Consider the following 25533-nt stretch of genomic DNA (forward strand, 5'->3'; position numbering starts at 1 on the left):
CAGCTGGAGCCCTGGGGGGCCCGGGCCTGTGCTGGGCTGAACAAAGGAGGGACAGGGGCCCAGAGAGTCATGTCTGGGTCCCCAGGGCAGAGGCTCAACCCCAGGCATCAGAACCCCCAGAGCAGCGTGTCCACAGGCCCTGAGGGGAGGGTGCAGGTGTGTGCTCATGTCCCTGGAGGAGCAGAGCACCTATGACTGTGCTCAGGGAGGCAGGGACCTGGTCTCTGGGGCTACTGTGATCCCCTTCCACCACACCCCGCTCCCGGGCCAGGAGGAGTGCAGCACTTGAGGCTTGAGGGCTTAGTGACGGGGACCACGGGGAGAAGGTAGTCATGCTCAGGGCAGGGGCCGAGGGGAGGCCTGACAGGTGAGGAAGGCAGTGAGGGTCTCAGAGCAGGTCCCGGCCCTCAGCCACCCAGAGCTGTGCACTCAGGGTCCCAGCCCCGGCCAGAGCAGCCCCGGCCGGGGCAAGCGGCAGGGGAGGAGAGACAGGAGGGAAGTGGGGCCAGGTGCCTAGATGGCTGGCTGTGGCACAAAAATGGGGCGTGGGCTGTTTGGCCGGGTTTAATGGGCTTGTTGTCCCTGCCCTGGCAGCCTGCTTTCAGATGTGGTGCCCACACCTCCCATAACCAGGTCCCAAGCCCCAGGGACGCTGAGCATTGGGGGCCTGACCCCAGCCCCCAGCAGCCCTTTCCAGCTCCTGCCTTAGGCGGGGCCTGCTGCTCACGCAGGACCAGTCCTGGGCAGCACCCTCCCCCCGAGGGCGCAGGGCTCCTCACCTGTTTGTCCACACCAGCTCTGGGAGGGCTCCTACGGCGCCTTGGGGGTTCCCAGCCCAGTACCCCGACTGCTTCCACAGCTGGACAGCTGGCCGCCGCCATGGACTTCCCACCCCACCTGGGCAGCAGCACACGGCGGGCTGGACCAGGGCTACCAGCAGGGTTACCCACACTTGCTGTGTGACCCCAGGAAGAGCACTGGCCCTCTCTGGGCCGCATGCAATGCTCCAGGCCAGGGACTCTTGGACTTGATCCCTGGGCTTTTCCCAGGTCGGGAGCTGCGCCTGGGGGCGTGGAGGGGGCGGTCCGTGCTGCCCGCGTGTGAACAGCTTCCGGCCCCGCCCCCAGGCGCACGTGACCTCAGGTGGCGGGGCGGGCGAGTGGCACTTAGTCACCGGCCGCCGCCGGTGCGCACCGCTCCGCCCGCCCTCGCGGCTACCTCGCCGGCAGCTCTACGCACCCGCCCGATTCTCTCGGTGAGCGCGGTCCGCCGCACCCGCAAACCCGCACCCCGCACCCCGGACCCCGGACCCCAGACCCCGGACCCGCACACCGGACCCCGCACCCCGGACCCGCACCCCGGACTCCGCACCCCGGACCCGCACCCCGGACCCCGCACCCCCGACCCCGGACCCGCACCCCGGCCCTTCCTCCCGAGCGGACGCCGCGCGGCCCGGGCCTCCTCCAGGCAGGCCGCTCGGGTTGCCCGCCCCGCGCCGGGGATTTGAAGACCCGTCCTTCCCGGAAGCCCCGGGCGTGCGGCTCCGAACCCAGCGGTGCCCGTCGGACTCCAACCTCCTGCCCCCCGGAAACTTTTGGGAAGTCCCCCCAGACGTAGCCTGGACTTCGGGCGGCTCCCGACCTGGGACCTGAGCCCCGGCCCCGCCCTCCGCCCGCCGGGCCCGCGCCTCCCCCCCCCCCCCCCCCCCCCCCCCGCAGGCGCCTCTGGGCAGAGGAGGCGCCCCGAGGCCGCGGACCCCGCCGCCCGCGCCGCGCGCTGAGGCCCCGCCGCCCGCGCCCAGGACCCGCCGCCCCCCGGCGGCGCCATGGCCTTCTCCCAGGTGCAGTGCCTGGACAACAGCCACGTCAACTGGCGCTCCAGCGAGTCCAAGCCCGAGTTCTTCTACAGCGAGGAGCAGCGCCTGGCGCTGGAGGCGCTGGTGGCGCGCGGCCCCGACGCCTTCTATGAGGTGCTGAGCCGGGAGAACATCCGCGACTTCCTCTCGGAGCTGGAGCTGCGCCGCATCCTGGACACCATCGAGGTGTACGACCCGGGCTCGCTGGACCCGCGGGAGGGCTGGGGGCCCGAGGACCGCGGCGGGCGGGACCCTGAGGAGGCCAGCGGGGCGGAGGGCGCCCGCACCGAGGCGGAGCCGCCGCCCTCCCTGGAGTACTGGCCCCAGAAGTCCGACCGCTCCATCCCGCAGCTGGACCTGGGCTGGCCCGACACCATCGCCTACCGCGGCGTGACGCGGGCCAGCGTGTACATGCAGCCGCCGCTGGACGGCCAGGCCCACATCAAAGAGGTGGTGCGCAAGATGATCAGCCAGGCCCAGAAGGTGAGCGGCCGGCGGAGACCGCACCCCCACGGCGACACTCCGCCGGGAGGGGAGAGGCCTGGCCCTGGGTGCCTGGCGCGAACAGCCGGGAGGGGAGAGGCATGGCCCTGGCTGCTCTGGCCGCCCGGCTCCGTGGGGCTTCGGGTCTGAGCAGAGGGACAGGCGCCGTGTGCTCCTGCAAGGCGCAGCAGTGCTGTGCGTGTCACGGCCTTCGTGCGTTTTGGGGGTGTTTCTGACTTCCAGAGGCCGGGTGAGCGGGTTCCCCAGAAGAAGGTGCTGCCGTAGGGGGGGGGGGGGGAGGACGTGAGTTCTCTCATGTCCCTGGGGACTGCCCGACTCCGCCCTGAGGTGCAGCTCTCACGCACCAGGAGCTCTCTGATGTTGCTTTTGTCGTGTGTGTGTGTGTGTGGGGGGGGGGGGGGGGGGGGGGGTCGCCATGGAGACGGAGAAGTTGCCTGAGCCTGTCTGAGGCTGCCTGGAGGTCTGAGTTCAAATGTGCCTGTTTCCGGGGTGTGCTGGGCCGCAGAGCCGGTCGCTCCACCTCTCCGAGCTTCTTCGTGAGCCTTGAACGGCAGCACCTCCCGCCGAGGATGTGAGAGGCCGGACGGCGTGGTCTTCGGGGTGGGAACAGTGAGTTTCGCTGAGGGTGGTCCCCCAGGTTGAGTTTCTCGCCTGGAAGGGACCTCATTGTCTGGACCTCCCCTGGCAGACCTCTGCCACGCTGCGCAGTGGGGAGCCACACTCAGGTGACACACTGACAGGTATTCTGGAAGGGACAGCCAGGCCATAGCCGGACAGCCATGACCTTGAACGGATGCTCCTCCCTGCCAGTGGAGGTGCCTTTTGCACGGTCTCAGAGCCCATCCTGACGGCTGATAAAGCCTGCGGTGCTGGCTGTGCGAGAAGATCCTGAGAGAGCAGGGAGCGATGGGGTCGCAGGCAGGCATTCCTAGTGGAACCTCACCCCTTCGCTGTGCCAGGCCCAGAGGGGCAGCCAATGGCACGGGACCTGAACCTCAGCCGTGGGGGCCAGACAGGCCTGAGGAGTCTTCCTCAAAACACCAGAAGTGGGTCAGGAGTTGAGGAGCCGCAGCTTAGGCTTCCAGAAGCGGAGGTCTGTCTCCGGAGGGGCTGGTGGGGCCGATGGCCTGTGCCAGGCCGGCTCTCAGCCTGTCGGCAGCCTGGGGCTTTGGGTCTCTGGTCTGTAAATGGAGGTGGCGAGGATAAAAGCCGCGTCTCTGGCTGTTGTGAGGGTAGAATTGGGTGCTGGGCATGAGGAAGAGGAGAAGGGGGAGGAGAAAGGGGCTTTCATAGTTTCCAGCCCAGATGACCTGCCCCCACCTGCTGTGGGAACAGGAGATGCTGCTGACTTGAGGTCATGAAACCCAGTTCCCTGGAGGGCCTATTGGACCTATTACCTATCTCCACCCCCTTTATAAAATGGGGGAACTGAGGCCAAGAAAACAACCTGCTCTGTCAGAGTTCTCCCTCCTTTATCCCTCCTCCCCGCGGGAGGAGGAAGGAGGCAGACACCGGATCCCAGCTTGGCCTGGGAACAGCCAGCGTCTAATCTCCCCCAGACAGAAAGACAGGCGGCCTGGCTCAGCGATGGGGCCAGATAGGGGCGCCCGGGGCTAGGCTGGGCACTCAGGGTGGCCTCCCCACGTCTCTGTGGCCAGGGCTGAGACCCAGCCACTCCATTTCGTCCCGGGGGTCCTCCCATAATTTTACTTGCTCCCCACAAAAGCCCTACAAGGTGATGGGGCCACCTGTCTCAGGTGACATAACCAGCAACAAGTCCATCTCGAGTTGAAACCCTGACCTGTTGGCCCCACAGTCGTGCTGTCCTGCAGCCTCGGCCAGGCAGGCATCGCCCTGCTTTCACCCCCTGAGAACGAACGGCTCAGGCTGAGCCAGGCCCTCTCGCGCAGCAGGGAGCCTCGCCAGCCCAGCAGGGGGGATCTGAGGCAGCAGAGGCCACGCCCCTTGCCCTTCAGAGAGAGAAGACCGGGCTGGTTCGCGCCCACAGCACCAAGCTGCTGTCCGGCCCACCTGCTTCCCGGTCACGTCTATCCCGGCCCCGAGGCCGGTGTGATGTGTACAAGCCATCTGTAACAACAGCAGCTGCTGCTTATCGAGCATCAGGCACTTCATGATCTCGGGAAGTGGACCTGCCCCATTTTCCAGATGTAGAAACTGAGGCCTGGCTGCTTGGTCCCTCCAGGGTCACCTAGCTAGTTCTCGGGTGGAGTGTGGGGACCAGGCCCGTGTTGTGCTCAGACTTGAGGACCGGTCCCCTGCCCATCCTGCCTGGCGCTGGCAGGGCAGGGCAGGTGCTCAGCGAGCCTCCCATCCCCTGCCCCTGCTCTGGCTGCTTCCCAGCTCCCAGGGCTGGGCCGTGGCACTGACGGATGCTGACAAATGCTGACCGAGCCCTACCTGCCCGTCTCTCTGCCCATGAGTCACTCTTTTCCCCTCGCACCGAATCCGCTCACCCCGGCTACCACGGCAAGAACACCCCCTCCCAGGCCAGGAGTGCGGATCCCACTGTCCAGCCGCATGGTGGGAACACTGGGCCCCTTCCCACAGGCACTGGGCTGGGGCTGCTGGCACTGAGTCAGGGAAACCCAGCGGCCACCTCCTCCGCCTGAGCTGTCGTCAGCATGACAGGCAGGCCGTGGGCAGCTGGGAGCCTGTTCCTGCCGGGCTACCCCAGGCCCCCTTTCCCAAAGACTAGAACTAACAGGCACAGTGTACGAAGCCGAGTGCTGGGTTCCGGTCCCTGCTGTGCCTCCACCGCTGTGTCCTGCTGGGCCCGGGCACAAGCCCAAGCTTCTCTCTCAGCCCCAGCCATCCCATCTGTAAAATGGGTTAGTCCTTGAAGACTGCTAGCGTCCCTTCAGCACAGACACCTGCTGCCCTGTGGTTCCACACTCCTGGGGAGCCCGGGCCAGGCTGGGCGGGGATGTGGTCTTGGCCTCAGAGGGCCGCTGGCTGTGTCTGTGGTTCTGAGCGCTTGCTCTCCAACACCTCCCGGCCCCACTGGGCTCCAGCTTTCTGAGGTGAGAGGTCGTCTGCCTGCCGCCCCCTCCCCGGGGAAACTGCTCTGGGGTTCAGCTGCATGCCAGGGGCCCGCGACAGCCTCAGAGAAGGGAGAGGCTGGACTGGCAGGCGGGTGGTGTGCTACTCCCTCCCCCCGCCACATGGGGCCGGAGCCCCTAGGCCCCTGCACCAGCCTGACCTCCTGGGGGAGGCCCCAGGGGCGGGTGAGTCATACACACCTGAGAAACTGAGGGGAACGAGCGGCCAGGGCAGCCTACATGCGATTTCACACCAGCCAGGCAGGGCTCGGGAACAGACCCAGAGAAGTTATGTTTCTGCCGATGCCACCCAGCAGGAGGGGGCAGGAGCCAGGTCGAGTGGTGCCTGGCCAAGCCCACGTCTTCCTCTCCGGCCCGCCGCCACTCACTGGTTCTGACTGATGGTTACTTCCAGGAGAATGAAAGCACTTTAACGAGGCGTTTATTAGACACCAGGTGTATGCCAGTGCTATAATCCTCCCAGCAACTCCATAAACTAGGGATGCCGATGAGGAAACTGAGGCCTGACCTCTGTACCTTGTCAGAGGTCACAGAGCTGACACGGGCTGGGTGCAGAGCCCAGGTCACAGGCTTGGACCCTTCCCGGGAGCAGTGCAGCCTCGCAGCTCCCAGCACACAGGACCGGAAAAGTACTGCCTCAGTCTCCCTGTCCCACAGGCTCCCACACAAGCTCTCCGAGAGGGGCTGGCGAGGACAGGGTGACCGGGAGCCAAAGCCACGACGGATCCCTGCGGACCAGAGGGCAAGCTCTCCCTGTCCCTGACCTAGGCCCCAGGAGGCCCAGCAGGTCCAGGGAGCTGCCTCCTGGCAATTCCCAGCCCAGGGCCCAGGGCCCTCACCTGCAGGCGGGGAGCCTCTGGTAACATAATTCCAGCGGCCTTGCATCTTGAGAGTTTGGGGAGAGCCAGGAGGGCTCTGCCAGGAGGGAGGGCGGCCCTCGGTGCACATCTGCTCTTGCGGCAGGCAGCCTCAGACCTGCAGGCAGCCTCAGACCTGCAGCTGCCCTCCCTCGACTCTGGGAGGCGGCCTGTCGTCACAGTCGTGTACAGATGAGGATCTGGAGGCTCCCAGCAGGCCAGGGCCTGCCGCAGGTCGCGCCAGCTCCTTGGCATGGCCACCTGCTCTGGGCTCCACAGAGCCCCACTCTCCCTGGTTTGACAGGCTCACCCTGACACCGAGGCTCCGCCCTGGGCCAGCGGAGGGGCTGGTCCTCTGAATCCCTGGCTCACCTGCCCAACTCAGCGCGGCCTGGCTACATGACCTTGGGCCTCCTGTTCCCTCGTACAATGGGAACTGGGCACTTGTCTTGAGGCAGTAACAGTGGTGAGTGCCCACAGGATGCGAGTGCAGGGCACAGCCAGCAGGCCTGGCCTGGGAGGGCTGTGCCAACCTCCTTTGTGGGGTCCCAGTGGCCCCAGGATCAGGCATCTTCCCAGGTAAACACAGGAAAGGCTCCCCAGCGCGAGCCCAGCGCTACTGTGAGCCGTGCCCCAGACGCCCCTCCGCCCGACCCACTCCTGCCCCTTCAGTGCATGGCGAGGCGGCGCCTGCTGGGAGCGGTGGGGCTTGATGGAAGAGGGTTAGAGCACTTGGGGTATCTGCAGGGAGCTGGCATCCCCTCCCGCCTTTCCCCTCGCCCCTCTCCTGAGAGCCCCCTCTCTGGGAGAAGGGCTGGGAAGTGGGAAGCTCTCCATCCTGCCAGAATTCAAGCAGCGATGGGGGGGGACGCAGCAGAGGGCGTGGCTCGCCGGCGGCCTGGACAAGTCTTCTAGGCCCGTCTTCTGGGGGCTCGGGATGCGCACTGGGACTCGGGAGAAGCTGAGCTTCTAAAGGCTTTTGAATTTATGATCCTGAGATTTTCCAGTTTGAAAATCCTCCGTCTATGCCAGTCATTGCCAACGGTGGTGGTCTGTTGGGCAGGGAGCCTGGAGGACTGTGGGCCCTGAGGCTGGTGGAAGCGGGAGCAGCCTGTCCTCCTGTCCCGTCCCCTGTACAGCCTGGTCACCGGTGGCCTTTCCCGGCGCTGCTGGCGCAGCCCTGAGCCTGGCGAGGAGCTGGTGTGTCTGGGGAAGGCTGGAGCCTCGGGGCAGGCCTCCTAGTCAGGGCTCTGGGCCGGACCAGCATGCGCTTCTTGACCTCATCCTGCTTCGGCCCAGGAGGCCGAGCCTTCTGTAATCGTTCCTCGTGAGACTCCGTCTTAACCTTCCAGCAACGGGGAAGGTGCAGAGCTGGTACACGGTGGAGGGGTGATGCCCTCTGGGCGGTGCTCAAGGTCAGGGTTTATTTTAGGACCCAGGTGGCTCTGGGAGGCAGTGGGTGGAGTCACAACTGGAATCCACCCAGGACCCCGCTGAGAGCCGACAGTGACTCCCTGCCCCTCTGGTCCCGGTGGGTACCAGTGTCAGGGGCCTGGCCGGCTCAGCATTCACTGCCATCACAGACGTGCTCCCTGCCTTCGGGGACGTGGGACTGAACTCCGTGCCAGGTCTTTCGAGCCAGAGGGTATGCAGACTGGTTTGGAGAGCACCAGGCATGGGGGCACTGCCCACAGGGGGCCAGGGGCTTCCAGGAAGCACCTCAGTGCTTGGAGAACCTTCTTGGCCTCAGACAGCGTCTCATTTATCCTGCAGGCACCAGGGGAGGAGAGCAGGTCACGCACCGGGTCTGCCCCAGCCCCCTGCTGGAGGCGCCGGCAGGACAGCAGCAGATCCCGTGGGAGTGGCCCTCCATCTGTGGGAAGCGCCTGTCTGCTGGGAGCCTCAGCTCTGTCTGCAGGTCTGAGAAGGTCCTCACCTCACCTTTGCTTTGGAAGCTATTTTTGCCGGCAGGGAATCTAGGCTAGAGTTTCCCGATTAGGACCGTGGAGGTGTTGCTCCGGTGTCCTCTGGCTTGCGTCAGTTCTGAGGAGAAACCTGCTCTCCTTGTTCCACGTTGTGTATCGGCCTTGCCCCTCGGCTGTTTGTGAGATTGTCTCCTTGTTGCTGACTGTACGTATGTGGCTGTGTTATGCCTTGGTGTCGTTTTCTTTATGTCTCTTCTGCTTGGAATTCATTGAACTTCCTAAACTCATGAATGTGTAGTTCTCATCAATGGGGAGTTAGGGCCATTATTTTTCAATGTCTTTCTGTCTCACCCCCGCCCTCTGCCTGGGCACCTCTGTGACTTTACGCCCACAGATCACTGAAGCCCTGACCCCGTTTTCCATCTCCTTCTCTGTGTGTTGTTTTGGACAATTTTATGGACATGTCTTCAAGTTCACTGTCTTTTCTCTATAATGTCTAATCTGCTATTAATCCCATACCATGTATTTCTCATCTTAAATATTGAAGTGTTTCACCTCTTGAGGTTCAGTTTTGTGTTTTTAAACTACCTTCCCTGTCTGTAAGTAACTTTTTAACATATGGAATACAGTTATCAGTGTTTCCATGTCCGTAGCTGCCAGTTCTAACATCTGTATCCATTCTGGGGTAGTTTAGATAGATTCTTTTTCTCACAAAGGTCATTGTTTTCCTGTTTAATTGTGTGTCTGGTAATTTCTTGTTGGATAGCAATTTTATGCTGTGGAGGGCTGAAGTTTGACTTTTTTCCTTTCAGTATCTTGGAGCTTTGTTCTGGGGCTGCAGTGAAGTTGCTTGGAAACAATTTGATGCTTTTGAGGCTGGCTGCTGAGCTGTGCGGTCCGGGCTAGGAGCTGGATCAAGCCTGGCCTACTGCCTGATTTTGTAAATAAGGGAGCACAGACACACGTTTGCTCTGTGCGTCCTCGGCTGCTTCCTGTGCACCCGCGGAGCTGAGCGGCTATGTCAAAGGTCATGTGACTTGTAGGGGCTGAAATATTTACTATCCGGCCTTGACAGAAAAAGTCTCTGGGCTCATATGCCCACTCCTTAGGCAGCTCTGGGGACTGCCCTGCAGACTGCGAGGGGATGCGAACAGTCCCTGGTCCGTGTGAACTGCAGGGGATGCTTCCCGCCTGTCCCAGGAAGGGCCGGGGTCTGGAGGAATGGTCTCAGGCTGCTCTGACAGGAGGATGCAGGAAGAGGCTGTGCACAGGCAGCATTCACTTCACCTCCAGACGCCACGGGGTGGCCGTGTCCTCACCTTCTGCAGGAGCCAAGGCACCGGCCTGAGGTCACGCATCTTCCCAGAAGGACTGTCTAGAACCCATGCTGCCGCCCAGGAAGGGCACAGGGAGTGGGGAGTGCCCTGTAGGGGTGGCCTTGGGTGGCACATCAACCTTCCCCATCTTATAGATGAGGAGACTAAGACCAGAGAGGGACACTGCGCACCCAGTGCCATACCAGGGCCCAGCCCGAAGCTCCAGCCATTCACAGGCGAGCCTCAGAGCTGGGCCCAGGCCACCTGCCCCTCACTGTGCGGTCTCAACAGACCTCAGGCAGCGGCCTCCAGCCTCCCCTCTGTCTTGGCTGCTTTGGCCTGGCCTCGCCCAGGGCCTCATGGGGCTGGGGCTGGGGTTACAGGAGCCGAGGCGTTCCCCTCGAGGCAGGGCCGTCAGCTTTGTGCTCAAGCCTTGGTGTGGGAGCTGGAGGGACCGAGAGCCAGGCCAACACCCGCTGGTGGATGGCAGACAGGGCTCGGGAGGGGCTGGGCTTGTCCCTCGCCACCCTCATTCCTGCAACCCAAGCCCTGAGCTCCCATTCTCAGCTGACAATAGCTCCCCAAGGGCCCTGGTCCACGCCCCACGCGGCCCAGCCCGGGGCTCTGCCCTCGATGAGCTCACTGTCGCAGGCAGTCTGGGCCTCCCAGATAGAGAACCAGGCAAGGGATGAACCCCTTTGTGCCTCAGTTTCCTCATCTGTAAGATGGGTTTGCTGCGGCCCGTGCCCTGAGGCTGTGAGCGCTGAACAGGTAGTGGCTGCCTTGGCCCAGGCCTGAAAGTAGCTGTGCTCCCTCGGGCAGAAGGGCTGGGGGGTGGGAGGCCCTGGGTGCTAGCTGAGCCTCTTGCTCCAGCTTTCCCATGTGAGAGCCCAGGGACTGACTGAGTGAGCGGCGGGGCCCCCTTCTCTCCCCAGCTTCAGTGGGCGCCTGTGACCAGCCCTCCTGGAGAGTTGGTGCTCGCCGGTCACGGAATATTCTTGCATTCATTCAAGGAATGGGGAAAGTATTGGCATACATCACAAGTGGTTTTATCACTACCACCCAAACAGGGGTTAGTAAAGTTAATGGTTTCAGAACATACGCATACGCATAAGCATACGGACGCCATGAGGGCCCGTGGTGGGACCAGCCCTGCAGCAGACGGCCCTGGGTCAGGCCTCTGCCTGCCAGAGGGTGATGGGGGAAGGGCGAACGCGGAGCAGCCCTGCCACAGGGCAGGCCCCCATCTGCCAGCGGGCAGGGCCTGGAACCGAGCCTGGCCAGCCCGGTGGGTGCACCTCCCAGGCTGCACCTCCCTGGGTGGCACGGGAGCCTGTCTGCCTGCCGGAGCGGCTTGGGCTGAGGGGTCCTGGGCGAGGAGGGGTCTGTGCCACCCCAGCCATCTCAGGGTCTCATCACCCCGGAAGGTGACACCCAGGCGGTGTGAGTCCACTCGGCCTGACCTCGTGCTCAGCACCCGCTCACCAGGTCACCTCTGCCTTTGCCTGAACACCTGCCGGGCGTGGAATTCCCTCCCTCTCCGGACCCCTGCCTAATTCCGTCAGAGGTGCTTCCCTGTCTGGTGCCAATGTCTGCCTCCCTGCTCTCTCCGGCTGGTCCCGGCCGGACTCGGCTGGTCCCGGCCATACGTGACAGGACCGCTCTGGACTCAGACAGCGATGTCTCCACAAGGACAGTGGCCGGGCCTCAGCTGACTGTGCCCGCTACCCCCGAGGTGCCGATGCGGGAGCTGGCCCTTTGCAGGCCGATGAACAGCTCAGGGGTCGTGTCTGAGGAGGGCAGGGGCCCGAGTCCCAGGGGAGTTTACAGCCTGCGGGGCCCCTGGTTTGCCCCCTGGAGGGTGCAGACTCACGGCCAGCGGCCCCGGCGGCCACCCTGTCCCCTGTGTCCACAGCCGGCGAGGCTCCCTGGCCGGCCGGCGAGACCCATTCTGCGCTCCGTGACCTGCCTCTCTGGGAAGGCTCCTCCCGAGGGCTCACCCCGAGGTCGGCGGCGCGGCCAGCGGGTGCCCTGTCTCCTGAGCTCCCCTTGCTGCCCAGTGAGGCAGGGGAGGGGGGTGAGAGACAGAGGCCGGCTCTGCCCACCACCGAGCCCACAGCCTGGTAGCCACCAGGCTTGTCCACAACACTCTGTCCTTTCCCTGCGCCTCTCCCCTCAGGCCTTGGGCGTGTCACTGACCACGTTGGACTATGGCTAGGCTGGGGATGGGGAAGGTGCACCTTGACCTCTGGGGCTCTGCCCTGAGCCAGGTCCAGGAAGATGGAGGTCAGGTGTGTGGGCAGAGGGCGTCAGAGGACAGGAAGAGCCCTGTGCTGGTGTGGGCGGCGAGGGTACCTGCCAAACCTCACCCCCCGGGCCGCGGGGTGACCTCAGTGAGCCTGTGCCAGCTGTTGCCCTGCCTCCTGGCTGTTGACGCCTGGGGTTCGTCTCAGCACCTGGGGTGGCAGGTGGAGGGCAGTGGTGTTACCTGCAACCCCGGATCGGACTGAAACAGGCTCAGGAGCCCTGACAACCGCAAGGAGAGGCCTCAGGACGCAGCTCCTTTCTGACTCAGGGCCTCAGGGAGCTGACCCCTCCGCTCCATGTGCAGCACACACCTCTACCCCCACCCCCACCCCATCCCCACCCTACCCCCACCCTCACCCCTACCCCCACCCCCATCCCATTCCCTCCCTACCCCCACCCCTACCCCATCCCCACCCTACCCCCACCCCCACCCGGTTACTGAGCTCAGGGTCTTGTGTTAGGGAGGCAGCAGGCATGCTGGACTCCTCCCCTCCCTGCGGTCTCGGAGTCCAGTCTGTGCCACCGATCGGGATAGAGCCTAGAATTTCGGGGCCAGCTCGTCACGGCCCAGGCCCAGTCCTGAGGAGCGGGGGGCAGAGCTGGATGGCACCGGAGAGCTGGCAGGCAGGGAGGGTGGTTTGTCTTGCAAGGCCCCGTCCCCACTGTCGTCCTGCCTGACGCCCTCTCCCTCCCCAGGTGGTAGCCGTGGTCATGGACATGTTCACCGACGTCGACATCTTCAAGGACCTGCTGGACGCCGGCTTCAAGAGGAAGGTGGCCGTGTACATCATCCTGGACGAGAGCAACGTCAAGTACTTCCTGCACATGTGCGAGCGCGCCCACATGCACCTGGGCCACCTCAAGGTGAGCTGGCTGGCCACGGCGGCCGGCGCGTCCCACGCAAACGCTGTGCGCCTGCTCTCCGTGCGGCCTGGCGTTCAGGACCCGAGCTCCCGCGGGTGGCCCGGCCTCTGCCGCCACAGTCAGATACGGCAGACCCTGACGAAGGGCCGCTGGCCAGGTGCCAGAGCCACACAAGTTTGAGGTCTTTCTTAGTGGCCCGTGCCACGCTGGTGACCTGTGTGCTTGCACGCCCCCGGTGGCGCGTGCTCAGACCCGGGCCCCGGCAGCTCGCGCCTCCTCTGGAGAGCCCGCCCAGAAGGCTTCCTGAGTGTAAGCCCAGGCCTGTCTGGAACGTCCGCCCACAGGTGTTGGATCTGGCGCCCACAGGAGGCTCCTGGGCCGAGGTCGGGGGAGGCTCCGGGGTAGCTGCGGGTTAGAGTGGACTGGAGGAAGGAGAGCGCGTGGAAAGGGCTTAGTGCGGACGCCAGGGGCAGAGGAGAGGGAGGGGGCGGCCTGGGTGCTCAGCGCTGCTCGCTGTGTCCGTGAGCACATACCTCCGCTCCGGCCCAGGACCGCACTGGCCCGATGGAGCGCCGGGGGCCGGTGCGGCTGGCTCTTCCACCCGGACACCTGGCATTTGACCATCTGCTTGGGGTGGGGTGCCCTCCCTTCACCCTGACACCACTTGGCACCACTGTGTGCAGCACACTCCCCAGAGTACAGATCGCCCAGTGGGCCCCACTTTACAGATGAGGAAATGGAGGCACTTGCCTGGGTGTCACTGATAGCTAGAAAGTTAGAGGGCGGAAGTGGGGAGCGGGGAGCACCAGAACCCTTGGCTGAGAGCAGCCTCGCCAGGTCAGGAGACCTGGGCTTCAGGCCTGCTATCTGAACAAACCCCAGGAGAAGGGGAGACGCCAAGCTGGGCAGCCAAGGGCGGCACCTGTGCCTGTAATTTGTCGGCATCTGTCAAGTATGCCCCGACCCCACGGGGCCTTTCAAGTGGCTGTGGCTCCCCCAGCGTGAGGCTCTGGCTGCTGAGCCGTTTTCATGTGGCTCTTTAGTGGGGTGACCCCAAGCCCCGCGCTCACTCGCCACATGCCCGCCGTGTAATTAGCACGAGGGTTGGGTCCGGGGCAGACAGCTCACGCTGGAGAGTCCAGGGCGCGGGGAGGCGTCTCTGAGAGGCGCTGTGGAGGCCCTGGCCCTGTGGCCGGCGGATCAGAGACCCTCAGGGCTCGCTGCCCAGCCCCTCCCCCGACAGGCCCCCGTGCCGGACCCCCCTCCTGCGCCAGTGTGTGCCCTCCACAGCCGCCGCCCCAGCCTGCACTCCCAGGGGAGGACGAGGCGGAGCCCTGTCCGTGCGGAGCAGGCACCAGGCCTGGGCTGGCTGCTCCAGGGCCTCGCCCACCCAGTGCCCGCACTTCTCAGCAGGGAAGCCCCACTCTGGTCTCCTCGGAGCGGGTGAAGTGCCTGAGCTCCCAGGTGTGGGAGCCAGGGGGCTGGGCTGAGGACAGTCCCACCCCTGCCCCGTCCTTCGCGCCCTGGTGCAGCGGGGGCCTTAGGATCCGCTGCAGCCCCACAGGCTGTGGGACCTGGAGTGCATGAGCCAGAGGGGCCTCGAGGCCGTCTATACCAGACTCCCACGGGACAGATGGGGAAACTGAGGCCTGTATTCCTGCAAGATGGGCTGAACCTAAAAGCTAGTAGTGAGAACGCAGTCTGGACAGGAGGGAGCACAGACCCCTGGTGCCCCCGTCCCTGACGGGAGCTGCCCTTCCAGAGCGGCCTCCTTGGGACATGGCTCCCCCTCCCCGAGCCTGCAGCCCTCACGACTGTGATGACGCCTCCTAGAGTTGTTTGAGGATCAAGTCAGGGCTGGGAAGTGCTCTGTGAGCCGGGGGGGGGGGAGGGGGCTGTGCAGGACTGGCAGTCACAGGACATCGCAACCACGGGCTTCCTCCCCACCCTGCTTGGAAACGAAGCCACAGCTGGGCGCAGGGCAGGCAGCTCGCACTGGGTCCTGGGCCTGCCTGCCCTCGCCACGGCCGGCGCTAGGGAAGGTGGCAGGGTCTGCAGGGCACTGTGCTCAGAGCTCAGAGCTGGTGCCCTCATGGGAAGGAATGGGGACCTTGGCCTCCGAGCCGCCCCCTCTCAGCCTGGGCGGGCGGCTGGAGGCTCCGTGGGCCCAGCCCTGGCCAAGTGTCGCCTTGTCTGGGGCCTGCCCACACGGCCCACCTCCCTGCCCGCGGGCTGGCTGGGCCCGGACCTGTCTGGGGAGCACATCCTTTGCCAGTAATCCTGGGCTCGCCCTCCGCCGCCGTCCTCGCCGGCTGTGCTTCGACCTGCCCCAGATCCCAGGCCCAGGGTGAGGAGGCACGTGGGGGTCGTCCTGTGACCGCGGACCTCTCGGGTGCCAGTCCAGGGGAACCGGGCCTGAGCCCCAGCCCTGCCTCCTGCCCTGAGCCTGGACAGAGGGCCCTCCGCACGTCAGCGTCCCCGTCTGACGGGAGCACGGCCCTGGGCGCGGCAGGGCCGCTGTGGGGGGGAGAGGCCGTCGGCAGGGCGCTCGGGGACAGGCACAGCTGCTCCCAGGACACGGCGGCTCCGGTCCGAGGCCAGGGGCTTCCCTCCCCGGAGCCATCGTGGCCGGGCCAGCCTCGCGCTGCTCCAGGCAGCGCCCCCAGCCGCCCGCCTCCTGAGCTTTGGCCCCACCAGCACGTTCTGGGAACGCTGCTCCCTGGTTTCCGGTGCCGGAGGGGGCCGTGCGCTAGCACCTCCCACCAACGAGGTTCTCAGCCTTCCGGCCTGGCCCCGACGGCCCACCGGGCGGAGAGTGGGAACGGTGCCCGGGAGCCCATGGGCATGAGCCTTCAGGAGAACAGCAGCACGCCCCCTCCCAGGCTGGCCACGGGGCCAGACCATGTTTGGGGGTGAGACTGGGTGCGAGTGGGGGCCACTTGGCCTCGAGGCTCCGAGCGGGGACAGGTGGGCTGGGAGATGCTGCTGATCCGAAGGCTGGCGGCCGGGTGCGGTCCGACCGGAAAAACCAGTAGCCGCCTGGGCAGAGGCTGGACCGTTTCTGATGAACAGAGAAATCCCAGCCACGAGGCCGTGGGAGGCGCTGGGTCGGATGTGCAGGCAGGTCCACTGGTGCGGCTCCCTCTCTCCCGCTCCCTTCTCAGACCCTGGCCTGGTCTGTCATGGGCTCAGGGTGCGTCATGTATTTGGTGCTTCTCAGGCGAGGAGTTTGCCTGCGTGGGACACTAGCCGTGCCCGGGACGCCGCTGATGGTCACGGCCGGAGCACGCTGGCGCCTGGTGTGGAGGCATGGCGCTGCTCGATGCCCTGCCATGCACAGACAGCCCCACGACAGAGTCCCCTGCCCAGCGCCCGCCGCCGAGCTGAGCACGGCGAGGGGGAGGAGCTGGCCAGGCACTGCCCAAAGGGGCTTCCCCCCGGTCAGACAGCCAGGGAGGGCATGGTGTGCCCCCTCACACTTCAGAGAGAAACAGACCTTTCAGAAGAGAGCGGAGGCGGCTGGGCTGGCTCAGTGGCTGAGCGTGGCCCGTGAACCAGGAGGTCACGTTCAGGGTGCGTGTCCAGGTTTTGGGCTCTGTCCCCAGGAGAGGCAGCTGATGTTTTTGTCTCCCCATGCCTCTCCCTTCCTTTCTCTAAAAGGCAATAACATATAATTTTAAAAAGAGCAGAGTGGATGCTGGCCAGGCCCCCAGCTCATGGGACACACCCTCGTCTCTGCTCCGCACACCTGGCCGCATCGCTGTCCGGGCCAGGCCTGGTCACAGCCTCCATGGCCTCCCCACTGCTCAGGCCCAGGCGGTGCCAGCAGGCCCCTCAGAGCGTGGGCGGAATCCCCGCGGTCCAGCCGGAGGCTCCTCAGTCCAGGGCGGGTGCCCGCTGGGCGCTGTGGCGGGTCACCCTGGCCGTCACGGACAGCTGGCAGCCTTGGCTCCCCGGAACCCGATACTTTCTGGTCCTTCGTGAGGGTCCCCGGGCTGTCCCCGCCCCTCTGCTCGGTGAAAGGGATCACAAGGCTGTCACCTTGCATGTGTGGGGCGCCCGTGCAGGCCAGCCCCGTGGCCGTTCTTCCAAGTGGCCCCGGCCTCCCCCTGGCCGCTGTGTCCTCGGCAGGGGTGCCATGGCTCAGAGACAATGCGGCTTTGTGGGAGCCTCTGCTGCTCCCCAAGCCCTGACTCCTGAGACATTACCTCATGTGGGCCAGGCCCCATGGGGTGGGCCCGCCCAGGAAGCAGGCCTGGGAGTGGCAGCTGCCAAGAGGCCCTCGCCATCACTGAGCTCCAGGCTGATGGGCCTTAGGTTCGAGGCCTGTCCCCAGCGTGCAGGCAGGGAACCAAGGCCCAGAGAGGGCCAGGGACCTGCTTGGGTCACAAAGCAAATCCGGTGCCTCTCGCACAGCCCAGCCGCTCGGAGATGCAGTGCTGAGCCAGCCCTCCTTCCGCACAAGGCGGGTGGGTGGGGCAGGCCCTGAGGGCATCGAGGCAGTGGCAGGCCTTCCTGGGAGGAGGGGCTGAGGCCTGGCGCACAGAGCTGGGCCCGGAGCCCACGGGAGCCCACAGGAGCCGGGAGCTGGCTGTGGTTGGGCACAGGTGACAAGCAAGGCCTGTACCGTCTCCAGGATCTTTGCTCCCGATTTCTGGTCCTGAGCATGCCCTGTGTTGGGTACAAAGTCACGAGCACTAATTGTCTTGGGCTGCGGCCAGCTTCCGGCTGAGGCTGGCGGCCGGCGGCCTGGGGCAGAGGAGCTGGCACAGGAGCCCTGCACAGAGGCTTATCTGTCTCCTGGGTTGGGTCCAACAATAAGACAACTGTCCGTGCCCTGGCCAGGTGGGGTCCATGAGACCTGCCCCTCCGCCCAAGCAGGGGGGTCTGAGAGGTGTCACCCCCGAGGCCGTGGGCGGAGCGGAGCGGAGGGCAAACTCCAGCCTCAGACCCATCCCTTCTCTGTTGCCCTTGCCCGGACGCAGGCCCACCTCCCCTGCCCACAGCCCCTCCTTGCCCTCTGCCTCCAGCTCTCCGTTCAGGCCATGCGGCCTCTGCTGGGTGCCAGCTAAGTCCTCGTGTGTCACCAGCCCGTGCTCCCGTCTGCAATGCCAGCCCTGCCCTGCCCCTGCCCTTCTTCCCGCCCTTCTCATGCCAGCCTGCAGCCCCTCACAGCTCCTTCTGCCCTGCCCTGCGGGTCCTTGTCAGTCTGTTCTGTCTGCAGCTGGGACCTCGCGGGGGTTGGTGAGCGTGAGGACGGGTGGGCAGTCACCACGCTGAGGCCGGTGCATGGGTGAGGGCGACAGGAGTCGCAGAAGGTGTGACAGCCCGGCACCCACAGCTGGCACGGAGCCCCTCTGGAGGCACCCGCCTCGCGGCCACACAGACCTGCCTGGGCGGGTGTTGGACTCACTAGGGCTTGTGTGAACCAGGAAATTCCCAGCCTGACCACAGGCGCCTGAGGATGCTCCGGGGCCCCAGGCCCGTGTCTCCAACCCGCCGCCCTGGCGGTGCCTGCCCAGAGGAGCCCAGGTCTCCGTCCGGCCCCAGCCTTCCCTCAACTCCATTTCTCAGCCAGACTCAACCTGTCGTCCTGGGCCCGCCAGGCCCACCACTGGCTTTCACAGCCGCCCTCAGAGAGCTGCCTCCTCGGAGTGCCCAGGAGCCTGAGACCGTCACACACCCAGGCCCGAGGCCGTGGGCAGAGCCACAGACGCCACGGGGAGAGGCCACAGGCCACACAGACCCCACGGGGAGAGGCCACAGGCCACACAGACCCCACGGGAGAGGCCACAGGCCACACAGACCCCACGGGAGAGGCCACAGGCCATACAGCCCCCACGGGAGAGGCCACAGGCCACACAGCCCCCACGGGGAGAGGCCACAGGCCACACAGACCCCACGGGAGAGGCCACAGGCCACACAGCCCCCACGAGGAGAGGCCACAGGCCGCACAGACCCCACGGGGAGGCCACAGGCCACACAGACCCCACGGGGAAGCCACAGGCCACACAGACCCCACGGGAGAGGCCACAGGCTGCACAGACCCCACGGGAGAGGCCACAGGCCGCACAGATTCCACAGGGAGAGGCCACAGGCCACGCAGACCCCACGGGGAGAGGCCACAGGCCACACAGCCCCCACGGGGAAGCCACAGGCCACACAGACCCCACGGGGAAGCCACAGGCCACACAGACCCCACGGGGAAGCCACAGGCCACACAGACCCCACGGGGAAGCCACAGGCCACACAGACCCCACGGGAGAGGCCACAGGCCACACAGACCCCACGGGAGAGGCCACAGGCCGCACAGACCCCACGGGGAGAGGCCACAGGCCACACAGACCCCACGGGGAGGCCACAGGCCACACAGACCCCACGGGGAGAGGCCACAGGCCACACAGACCCCACGGGGAAGCCACAGGCCACACAGACCCCCTGGGGAGAGGCCACAGGCCGCGCAGACCCCACGGGGAGGCACCTTCATGGCCAGAGTCCAGTGATGGGCAGGAGTGGCCCAGCCGTGGACTTGGGCAGGAGGCACTGCTCGTGACTCCTGGGGACCCCTCTCCTCTGGCTGGGTCTCCCCTCCCCTCCCATGGTCTCCCAGGGCCTCTGGCTTGCTCCTGAGCCAGTGGGCCAGCGGGCACAGCGGCGACAGAGACGGCATGTGAGAGGCTGGGAAGCCACAGCTCGGCCGGGGTGCCAGAGCCAGACCAGGTCCCACCACCCCTTGTGCAGCCCCCGCTGCCATGGGGACCTTTCTGAAGGCCCAGACCCTCCTCTCAACCCTGCCCCCACCGGAGCCTGGGCAGCTTCCCCACACAGGGCTGCAGGCCGAGTCCTGCCCGGGCGTGCCCTCCGACACCTTCAGGCTGTGCCCCACCCTCCTCTCCACCTCATCCCAGCTCTTCCCCAGGCCTCAGCCTCCCTCCCCGCCCCCCCAGCTCCTGCCCCAGGCCTCAGCCTCTCCCCCCCACCCCAGCTCCTGCCCCAGGCCTCAGCTTCCCCTCCAGCTCCTGCCCCAGGCCTCAGCCTCCCTCCCCGCCCCCCCAGCTCTTCCCCAGACCTCAGCCTCTCCCCCCCACCCCAGCTCCTGCCCCAGGCCTCAGCCTCTCCCCCCCCCCAGCTCCTGCCCCAGGCCTCAGCTTTCCTCCTCCCCCCAGCTCCTGCCCCAGGCCTCAGCTTTCCTCCTCCCCCCAGCTCCTGCCCCAGGCCTCAGCCTTCCCGCCCAAGCTCCCCCAGAGCCCCTGGAGCCCAGGCAGAGATTGCTGGGCCTCCCTCAGCATGCTCAGCGCTGTGGTCATCTAATTCTGTCTCCTGTCCCCCCTAGAATCTCAGGGTACGGAGCAGCGGGGGAACAGAGTTCTTCACGAGGTCGGCCACCAAGTTCAAGGGCGCCCTGGCCCAGAAGTTCATGTTTGTGGATGGAGACCGGGCCGTCTGTGGCTCCTACAGGTGACTTCCGGCTTTCTCGGGTTGGGGAAGAGGTGGCTCTGGGTCCCAGCTGGCCCCTGCCCTTAATCCTGCCTTAGGGCACCTGGGCTGTTTCGGTTCATTGGCCCCCAAACTGCTGAGGTGTGAGCTGGGCTGGGCACGCCCCACACCAGCCTGCTCTGCAGAGGCAGGGAGGGCTTTGTCTGAGACTCCTCCAGCCTGGATGTGGGGTGGGGCGGGCATGGGACACCGTGGCCCCGCTCTGCCAGCCCCACCGCAGGGACAGCAGGTGGTGCTGCCATGGCCACTCAGAGTGACGCAGGTGGGGCCCACCAGCTCTGGGCCCCAGGAGCGGCCTTTGGGGTGCTGTGACCCCCGGAGGAGCGCAGCTGGGAGAGGGCGTGGTGGCGGTGGCTTGCGCGAGGACCCAGGTCAGGTCCTCTGTCCCCTCACTTACCGATCCTACCCTGGGCCCCTTGGGCTGTGGGTGCCTGCGGGGGCTGGGCTGGAGGCGGCCCCGTGTGACCACGGCGTCCTGTGTTGCAGCTTCACCTGGTCGGCCGCCCGCACGGACCGCAACGTGATCTCGGTGCTGTCGGGCCAGGTGGTGGAGACGTTCGACCGGCAGTTCCAGGAGCTGTACCTCACCTCGCACGGCGTCAGCCTCAAGGGCATCCCCATGGAGAAGGAGCCGGAGCCCGAGCCCGTCCTGCTGCCCGCCGTGGTGCCCCTGGCGCCCGCCGGCACCGTGGCCAAGAAGCTCGTCAACCCCAAGTACGCGCTGGTCAAGGCCAAGAGCGCCGAGGAGATCGCCAAGGTGGCCTCGGAGAAGCAGGAGGCGAAGAGGCCGGCGGGCCTGCGCGGCCCCGGGCTGGCCAAGCAGCCGGGGGACCCGCCGGAGCCGCCCCTGCCCGTCCACCCGGGGCTGCTCCACCTGGAGCGCGCCAACATGTTCGAGTACCTGCCCACGTGGGTGGAGCCCGACCCCGAGCCGGGCAGCGACATCCTGGGCTACATCAACATCATCGACCCCAACATCTGGAACCCCCAGCCCAACCAGATCAACCGCATCAAGATCCGGGACACCTCCCAGGGGGGCGCCCAGCTGTGGCGGCAGAGCCAGGACGGCAGCCCCGCTCCGGAGCCCGGCACACCCCGGGACGGCCCCCCCGCCAAGAACGGCCTCCCCGAGGGGGGCCCCGCGCCACAGCCCCCGGTGCCCAAGCCCCGGACAGTCCCGGTGGCAGACGTGCTTGCCCGGGACGGCGGCGGCGCCGGCTGGGCCCCTGGGAGCCCGGAAGAGGAGGCGCTGCAGAACAGAACAGACCGCGGGCTGCCCAGGCCCCCGGCCCCGGGCCCCGCCCCTCCCCGGCGGCAGCTGTCTGTGGCCCCGGGGGACCCTGGCGGCGAGTGTGTGGGGATCCCCAACGGCCTGGACCAGGAGGACGAGGAGGACGACGACGACTACGTGACCCTCAGCGACCAGGACAGCCTCTCGGGCAGCTCCGGCCGCGGCCGCGGCCCCCGCCGGCCCTCGGCGGCCTCCTCCTCCGTGTCCGATGAGTATTTCGAGGTGAGGGGGCACTCGACCCCTCTCCGGAGGCGCCACTCGGAGCAAGCAGCCAACGGGTCGGCCCAGCCCCCTCGCCGACAGCTGAGTGACCCCCACATGACCCGCGGGACCTTTGGGGAGCCCCTGTGTGGTCCGTGGGCCCAGGGTCGGGAGAGAGAAGAGGCAGGCGCCCTGCGGAGGATGCAGGCCTTCCGCTCCGTGGACAAGAACGCACAGGTGGGTGAGGGTCTGCACGGGCCCGGAGCCCCTTCCCTGGGCGCTCTGGGGGCTCCCGGTGGACGGGTGGGGAGCGGCAGGAAGCACCCAGCACCTGCACGCAGTGACAGCTGGAGACCTGGCCCCAGTCGCCCCAAAGGCAGCCTCTGCAGCACTGGCCTGAATGAGCCGAGTTTCACCAGGTGCTACAGGAAGCCAGTGGCAAAGAGCATTCCTTTGCACGCGTGGATCCCTTTGTGGCCCCGGGACCACCCCCCTCCCCCCCTGCAGGGAGCAGCTCATAGTCATCCTCTGCCACTCCTCCTGGTAACCTCCGCCCCGGCCCAGCCCGGCCCTACCTGGGAACAGCGCGCGGCTGATCATGCCCGGCATGATGATCAGGCCCATGGGCAGCATCTTGAGGTAGCTGGCCAGGATGGAGCCCGCTTTGGCGTGGTTCAAGTCCCGGGCAGACAGCGACCGCTGCACAATGACCTGGGGGCACATGGAGGCAGTGGGTCCGGGGGCGGGCTTTCTCCTGCTGCGCCCGGGGGTGGGGCGGGGTGCTGTCCCACTCGGGCCAGACCCACGGAGACAGTCAGCGCCCAGGCTGGCGCCTGGCGGCTCCCCAGGAGCAGAGCTCATCCCGAAGGTCCAAGGAGCTCACCCAGGGACTGCGCCTCCCGTTGGTTGGGCAGGGAAAGTGGATCCTGCCCAGCCCGCCACACAACCATTGGCAGGGCTGGAGGGGTGGTACTGGGGGACTCCCCCAGCTCCTGCGCCCTCACGGAGCGGCTGCATGTTCACACCCGTGCCAGGAGCCTGGCAGCAACTGCTTTGTGTTGCTGGCCGAGGTCGGGCTCAGACCTGGGGTTTGGGGAAGCTCCGTCAGTGGCCCCTGGGCAGATCCTGGCTGAGCCTCCGTCTCCGTCTGCAGGGGGCGGGTGGGGGGGGCTCATGGGAACGGATGGCTTCGAGTTCCTCCCAACTCGGACATTACAATTCTACTTCTTTAAAAAACACTTTTCAAAAACAGCTTTATCGAGCTATGAGTCTACCTTCAGTTCAGCCGCAAAGTGTACATTTCAGTGCTTTCTGTGTGTTCACAGCACCGTGCACTGTAACTTGTACATGTAAGGGTTTCCCTTTGCTGCCTGCATGTAAGCACGGAGGAGCAGGGCCCTCTGAGCCGTCAGCTGCCTCAGGCAGGGCTGGTGTGCCGGACGCCCAGCTCTCCTTCCTGCACGGCTGGAGGCACAAGCCGGGGTGCCGAGTGGCAGCACAGGGTGCGGGGCAAGCTGATGTCATCCCGCCTCACCAGCCTCTGGTGACTGGGGGACCTTCCTTGCCTCACGGTGAGCCTCGGTTTCCCTGTCTGGACAGCGAGGAGGCTCTGTGGACCCAGCCCACTGGTGCCCTGTGATGGATGGCGCGAGCCTGGCACAGCGGCCGCATGGCATCGCTCGGCCACCTGCGGAGGAGGCTGAGCTGGGGCTGCTGCCTCCTGTGCTGTCTGTCTGTTTCTAATCACAGCGTGTGGCCGTGATGTGGGTGAGCGAGGAGACAGAGCACAGAGTCCAAAGGCGGGAAGGAGAGGTGCCTGGTCGCAGCACACAGCTGCCACTGGCATTGACGGAGTGGTTAGCCCTCCGGTGCCTGCGGAGCCAACAGGTGCTGGCTAGTGTGGGTCACGGCGGAGCAGGCCCGGGGAGGCCAGAGGAGGAGGGGAGGTAAGGCTGGGCCGGCTGCGGGCCACCAATGCCGGTGGCGTCCGCCTCAGCCTCCCCGGGGCCCTCCCAGACGGGCCCGTCAGCCCTGACCTCGAGGCCTGCCCTTGGCCTTCATGAGAAACCTGGCTGAGGTCGCCCAGACCTGCCCGCAGCGCCAGGCCTGTGCCGAGGGGGGGAAATGAGAGGTGCGGGTGCAGGGCACTGGCCGGCTCAGCCGCATGCCTCATGGCCGGCTTCAGCCGGCCCTCACCCCAGGGTGCCCTTGGCCCTCCAGGAGAGCCGGACGACCCGCCGTGAAGGCCGTGCTCCCCGGGCCCACGCTCAGGCGAGGCGACGGGGGAATCTGGGGAAACGGGCCTGACCTCCGGGGCTTCTCCACGGCCCGGCCCGGGCGGGGCTGTCAGCAGACACGCACCTGCTGCGGGGACGGGGACCCCTGAGCAGCCCCCGCTGGGCAGAGTCCCTCCCTGTGGGCGCAGCCGATCCTGCCCTCTGGGTCTCAGTGGTCCAGCCTGGGAGTGGGGCTCCGGGACCTCCCCCACAAGGGGGGGTCCACATCGGCCCCCGGTGAGCTAGGCTGGCACTGGGGCCTGGCGCCTGCCCCCCAGGCCGGGCCCACTTGCCCGGTGCAGCGGCGCGGCCACGGGGCTGCCTGCAAGGCCCGGCCGCCTCTCACCGCCTTTCCCCGCGGGCTGCCCGGGAAGCGGCGGCGGCTGGGAGGTTGCCTGCAGGCTCCGAGGGCCGACCCTGCGCTTACGGGGCGGGGGGGGGGGGGGGGGGGGGGGGGGGGCAGCGAGGAGCCGCACTTGCCGAATCACAGCCACAGAAGACAGTGATTCCCATGGGTGCCTGGGAGCTGGGCCCCAGTGAGGAGACCCACTGCCAGGCCACCAGCTGGGCGTGCGGGCATGGGCGCACCTCAATGTCACCTGTCTCTCCTCTCCCCACAGGACCACCTCCGCGGAGCCCCTGCCTCGGAGACCAGGGATAAAGACGGCTTCCCACGGCCACCGAGGACCCCAGGACCCCGGCCCTACTGCCCCGCTGCCGAGGGCGCCTCTGCCCGGAAAGGGGGCTCCCATTGCTGGCCGGCCAAGGGCAGCCTGGTGTCCCACACACTGCCAGACCCCGGGGGCCCGCGGCTGGCCACCAACGCGCGCCCCAGCCCCTTGGGGATCCCGTACTCCAAACTGTCCCAGTCGAAGCACCTGAAGGCCAGGCCGGGCAGCGGCCAGTGGGCCTTGTCCGATTCCAGACAGAGGGTGCCGGCCCCTCGGGACCTCAAGGACCCCTAGCCGGCCGCGCCCGGCTCCACGTGGCCCCGGCCGTGCGGGTTCCCGGGCTGCACCGCGGGCAGCAGGTGGGCCGCCGGACCCGCGCCCACCCCGGAAGGCAGGAAGGCCGCAGGCGACGACGAGACACCTACCTGGTCGGTGCACCAGTACCAGGTGGCCATGATGGTCAGCCCGAAGGTCATCCCGGTCCACGGGAGGTCCGCCGTGGAGGGGTCTCGGAACATGTGCATGGCATCCGCACGTGGCAGGTGGCAGGTGGTGTTGGCCACAGTCTTGGATGGTATGGCCTGGGCGTAGGCCGCTGCCAGCTGCTCATACCCGCCGATCTGGTCGAAAGCTGGGCGGGGCGGGACGGGAAGGTTGGTGGCTGGTGGCCTGGCTCCCAGCCCCCACTGCCCGCACCTCACAGGACTTCCTGTGGGTCCAGCTGGCCGCCCACGTCACCTCCCAGCGCCGGGCAGAGCACAGGGGCGAGCTCTGCGGAGGGGATCCACGGCTGTTTTCTATGTATTTAAATCCCATTAAATGAGCACTCGGTCCTGTGGCCTCTGAGGCTGGCTGGCCGTGGGCAAGGGCTTTAAACCCAATTCAGGAA

The 25533-nt window shown here is 66.5% G+C and overlaps 2 protein-coding genes across 3 annotated transcripts in view; one reads left to right on the forward strand and one right to left on the reverse strand.

Moving 5' to 3' along the window:
• SLC5A10 (solute carrier family 5 member 10) overlaps positions 1-25533 on the reverse strand; it is a gene marked incomplete at its 5' end in the record, with an annotated part of 66859 nt that overhangs the window by 19384 nt on the left and 21942 nt on the right. For both annotated transcript variants that reach the window (XM_084861526.1, XM_084861525.1), the window contains 2 exons: positions 22273-22408; positions 25070-25275. In XM_084861526.1, the coding sequence (XP_084717652.1) occupies positions 22273-22408; positions 25070-25275 (342 nt within the window). The remainder of the gene's footprint in view (positions 1-22272; positions 22409-25069; positions 25276-25533) is intronic.
• Positions 1156-25071, forward strand: FAM83G (family with sequence similarity 83 member G). The gene is made up of 5 exons (XM_084861514.1): positions 1156-2338; positions 12541-12708; positions 20042-20166; positions 20692-21934; positions 24594-25071. Exons 1-5 carry the CDS (start codon positions 1826-1828, stop codon positions 24936-24938), a joined length of 2394 nt encoding a protein of 797 aa, XP_084717640.1. The 5' UTR covers positions 1156-1825; the 3' UTR covers positions 24939-25071.

Source organism: Pipistrellus hanaki, assembly GCF_964339955.1.
Source record: "Pipistrellus hanaki genome assembly, chromosome: 16".
Classification (NCBI taxonomy): Eukaryota; Metazoa; Chordata; class Mammalia; order Chiroptera; family Vespertilionidae; genus Pipistrellus; species Pipistrellus hanaki.

Excerpts from the sequence above, each read along its gene's own strand:
- FAM83G (XM_084861514.1), top strand. The coding sequence starts at position 1,826 with ATGGCCTTCTCCCAGGTGCAGTGCCTGGACAACAGCCACGTCAACTGG. Across the intron at positions 2,339-12,540 it reads TGATCAGCCAGGCCCAGAAG|GTGGTAGCCGTGGTCATGGA; the intron begins GTGAGCGGCCGG and ends CTCCCTCCCCAG. Across the intron at positions 20,167-20,691 it reads GCCGTCTGTGGCTCCTACAG|CTTCACCTGGTCGGCCGCCC; the intron begins GTGACTTCCGGC and ends CCTGTGTTGCAG.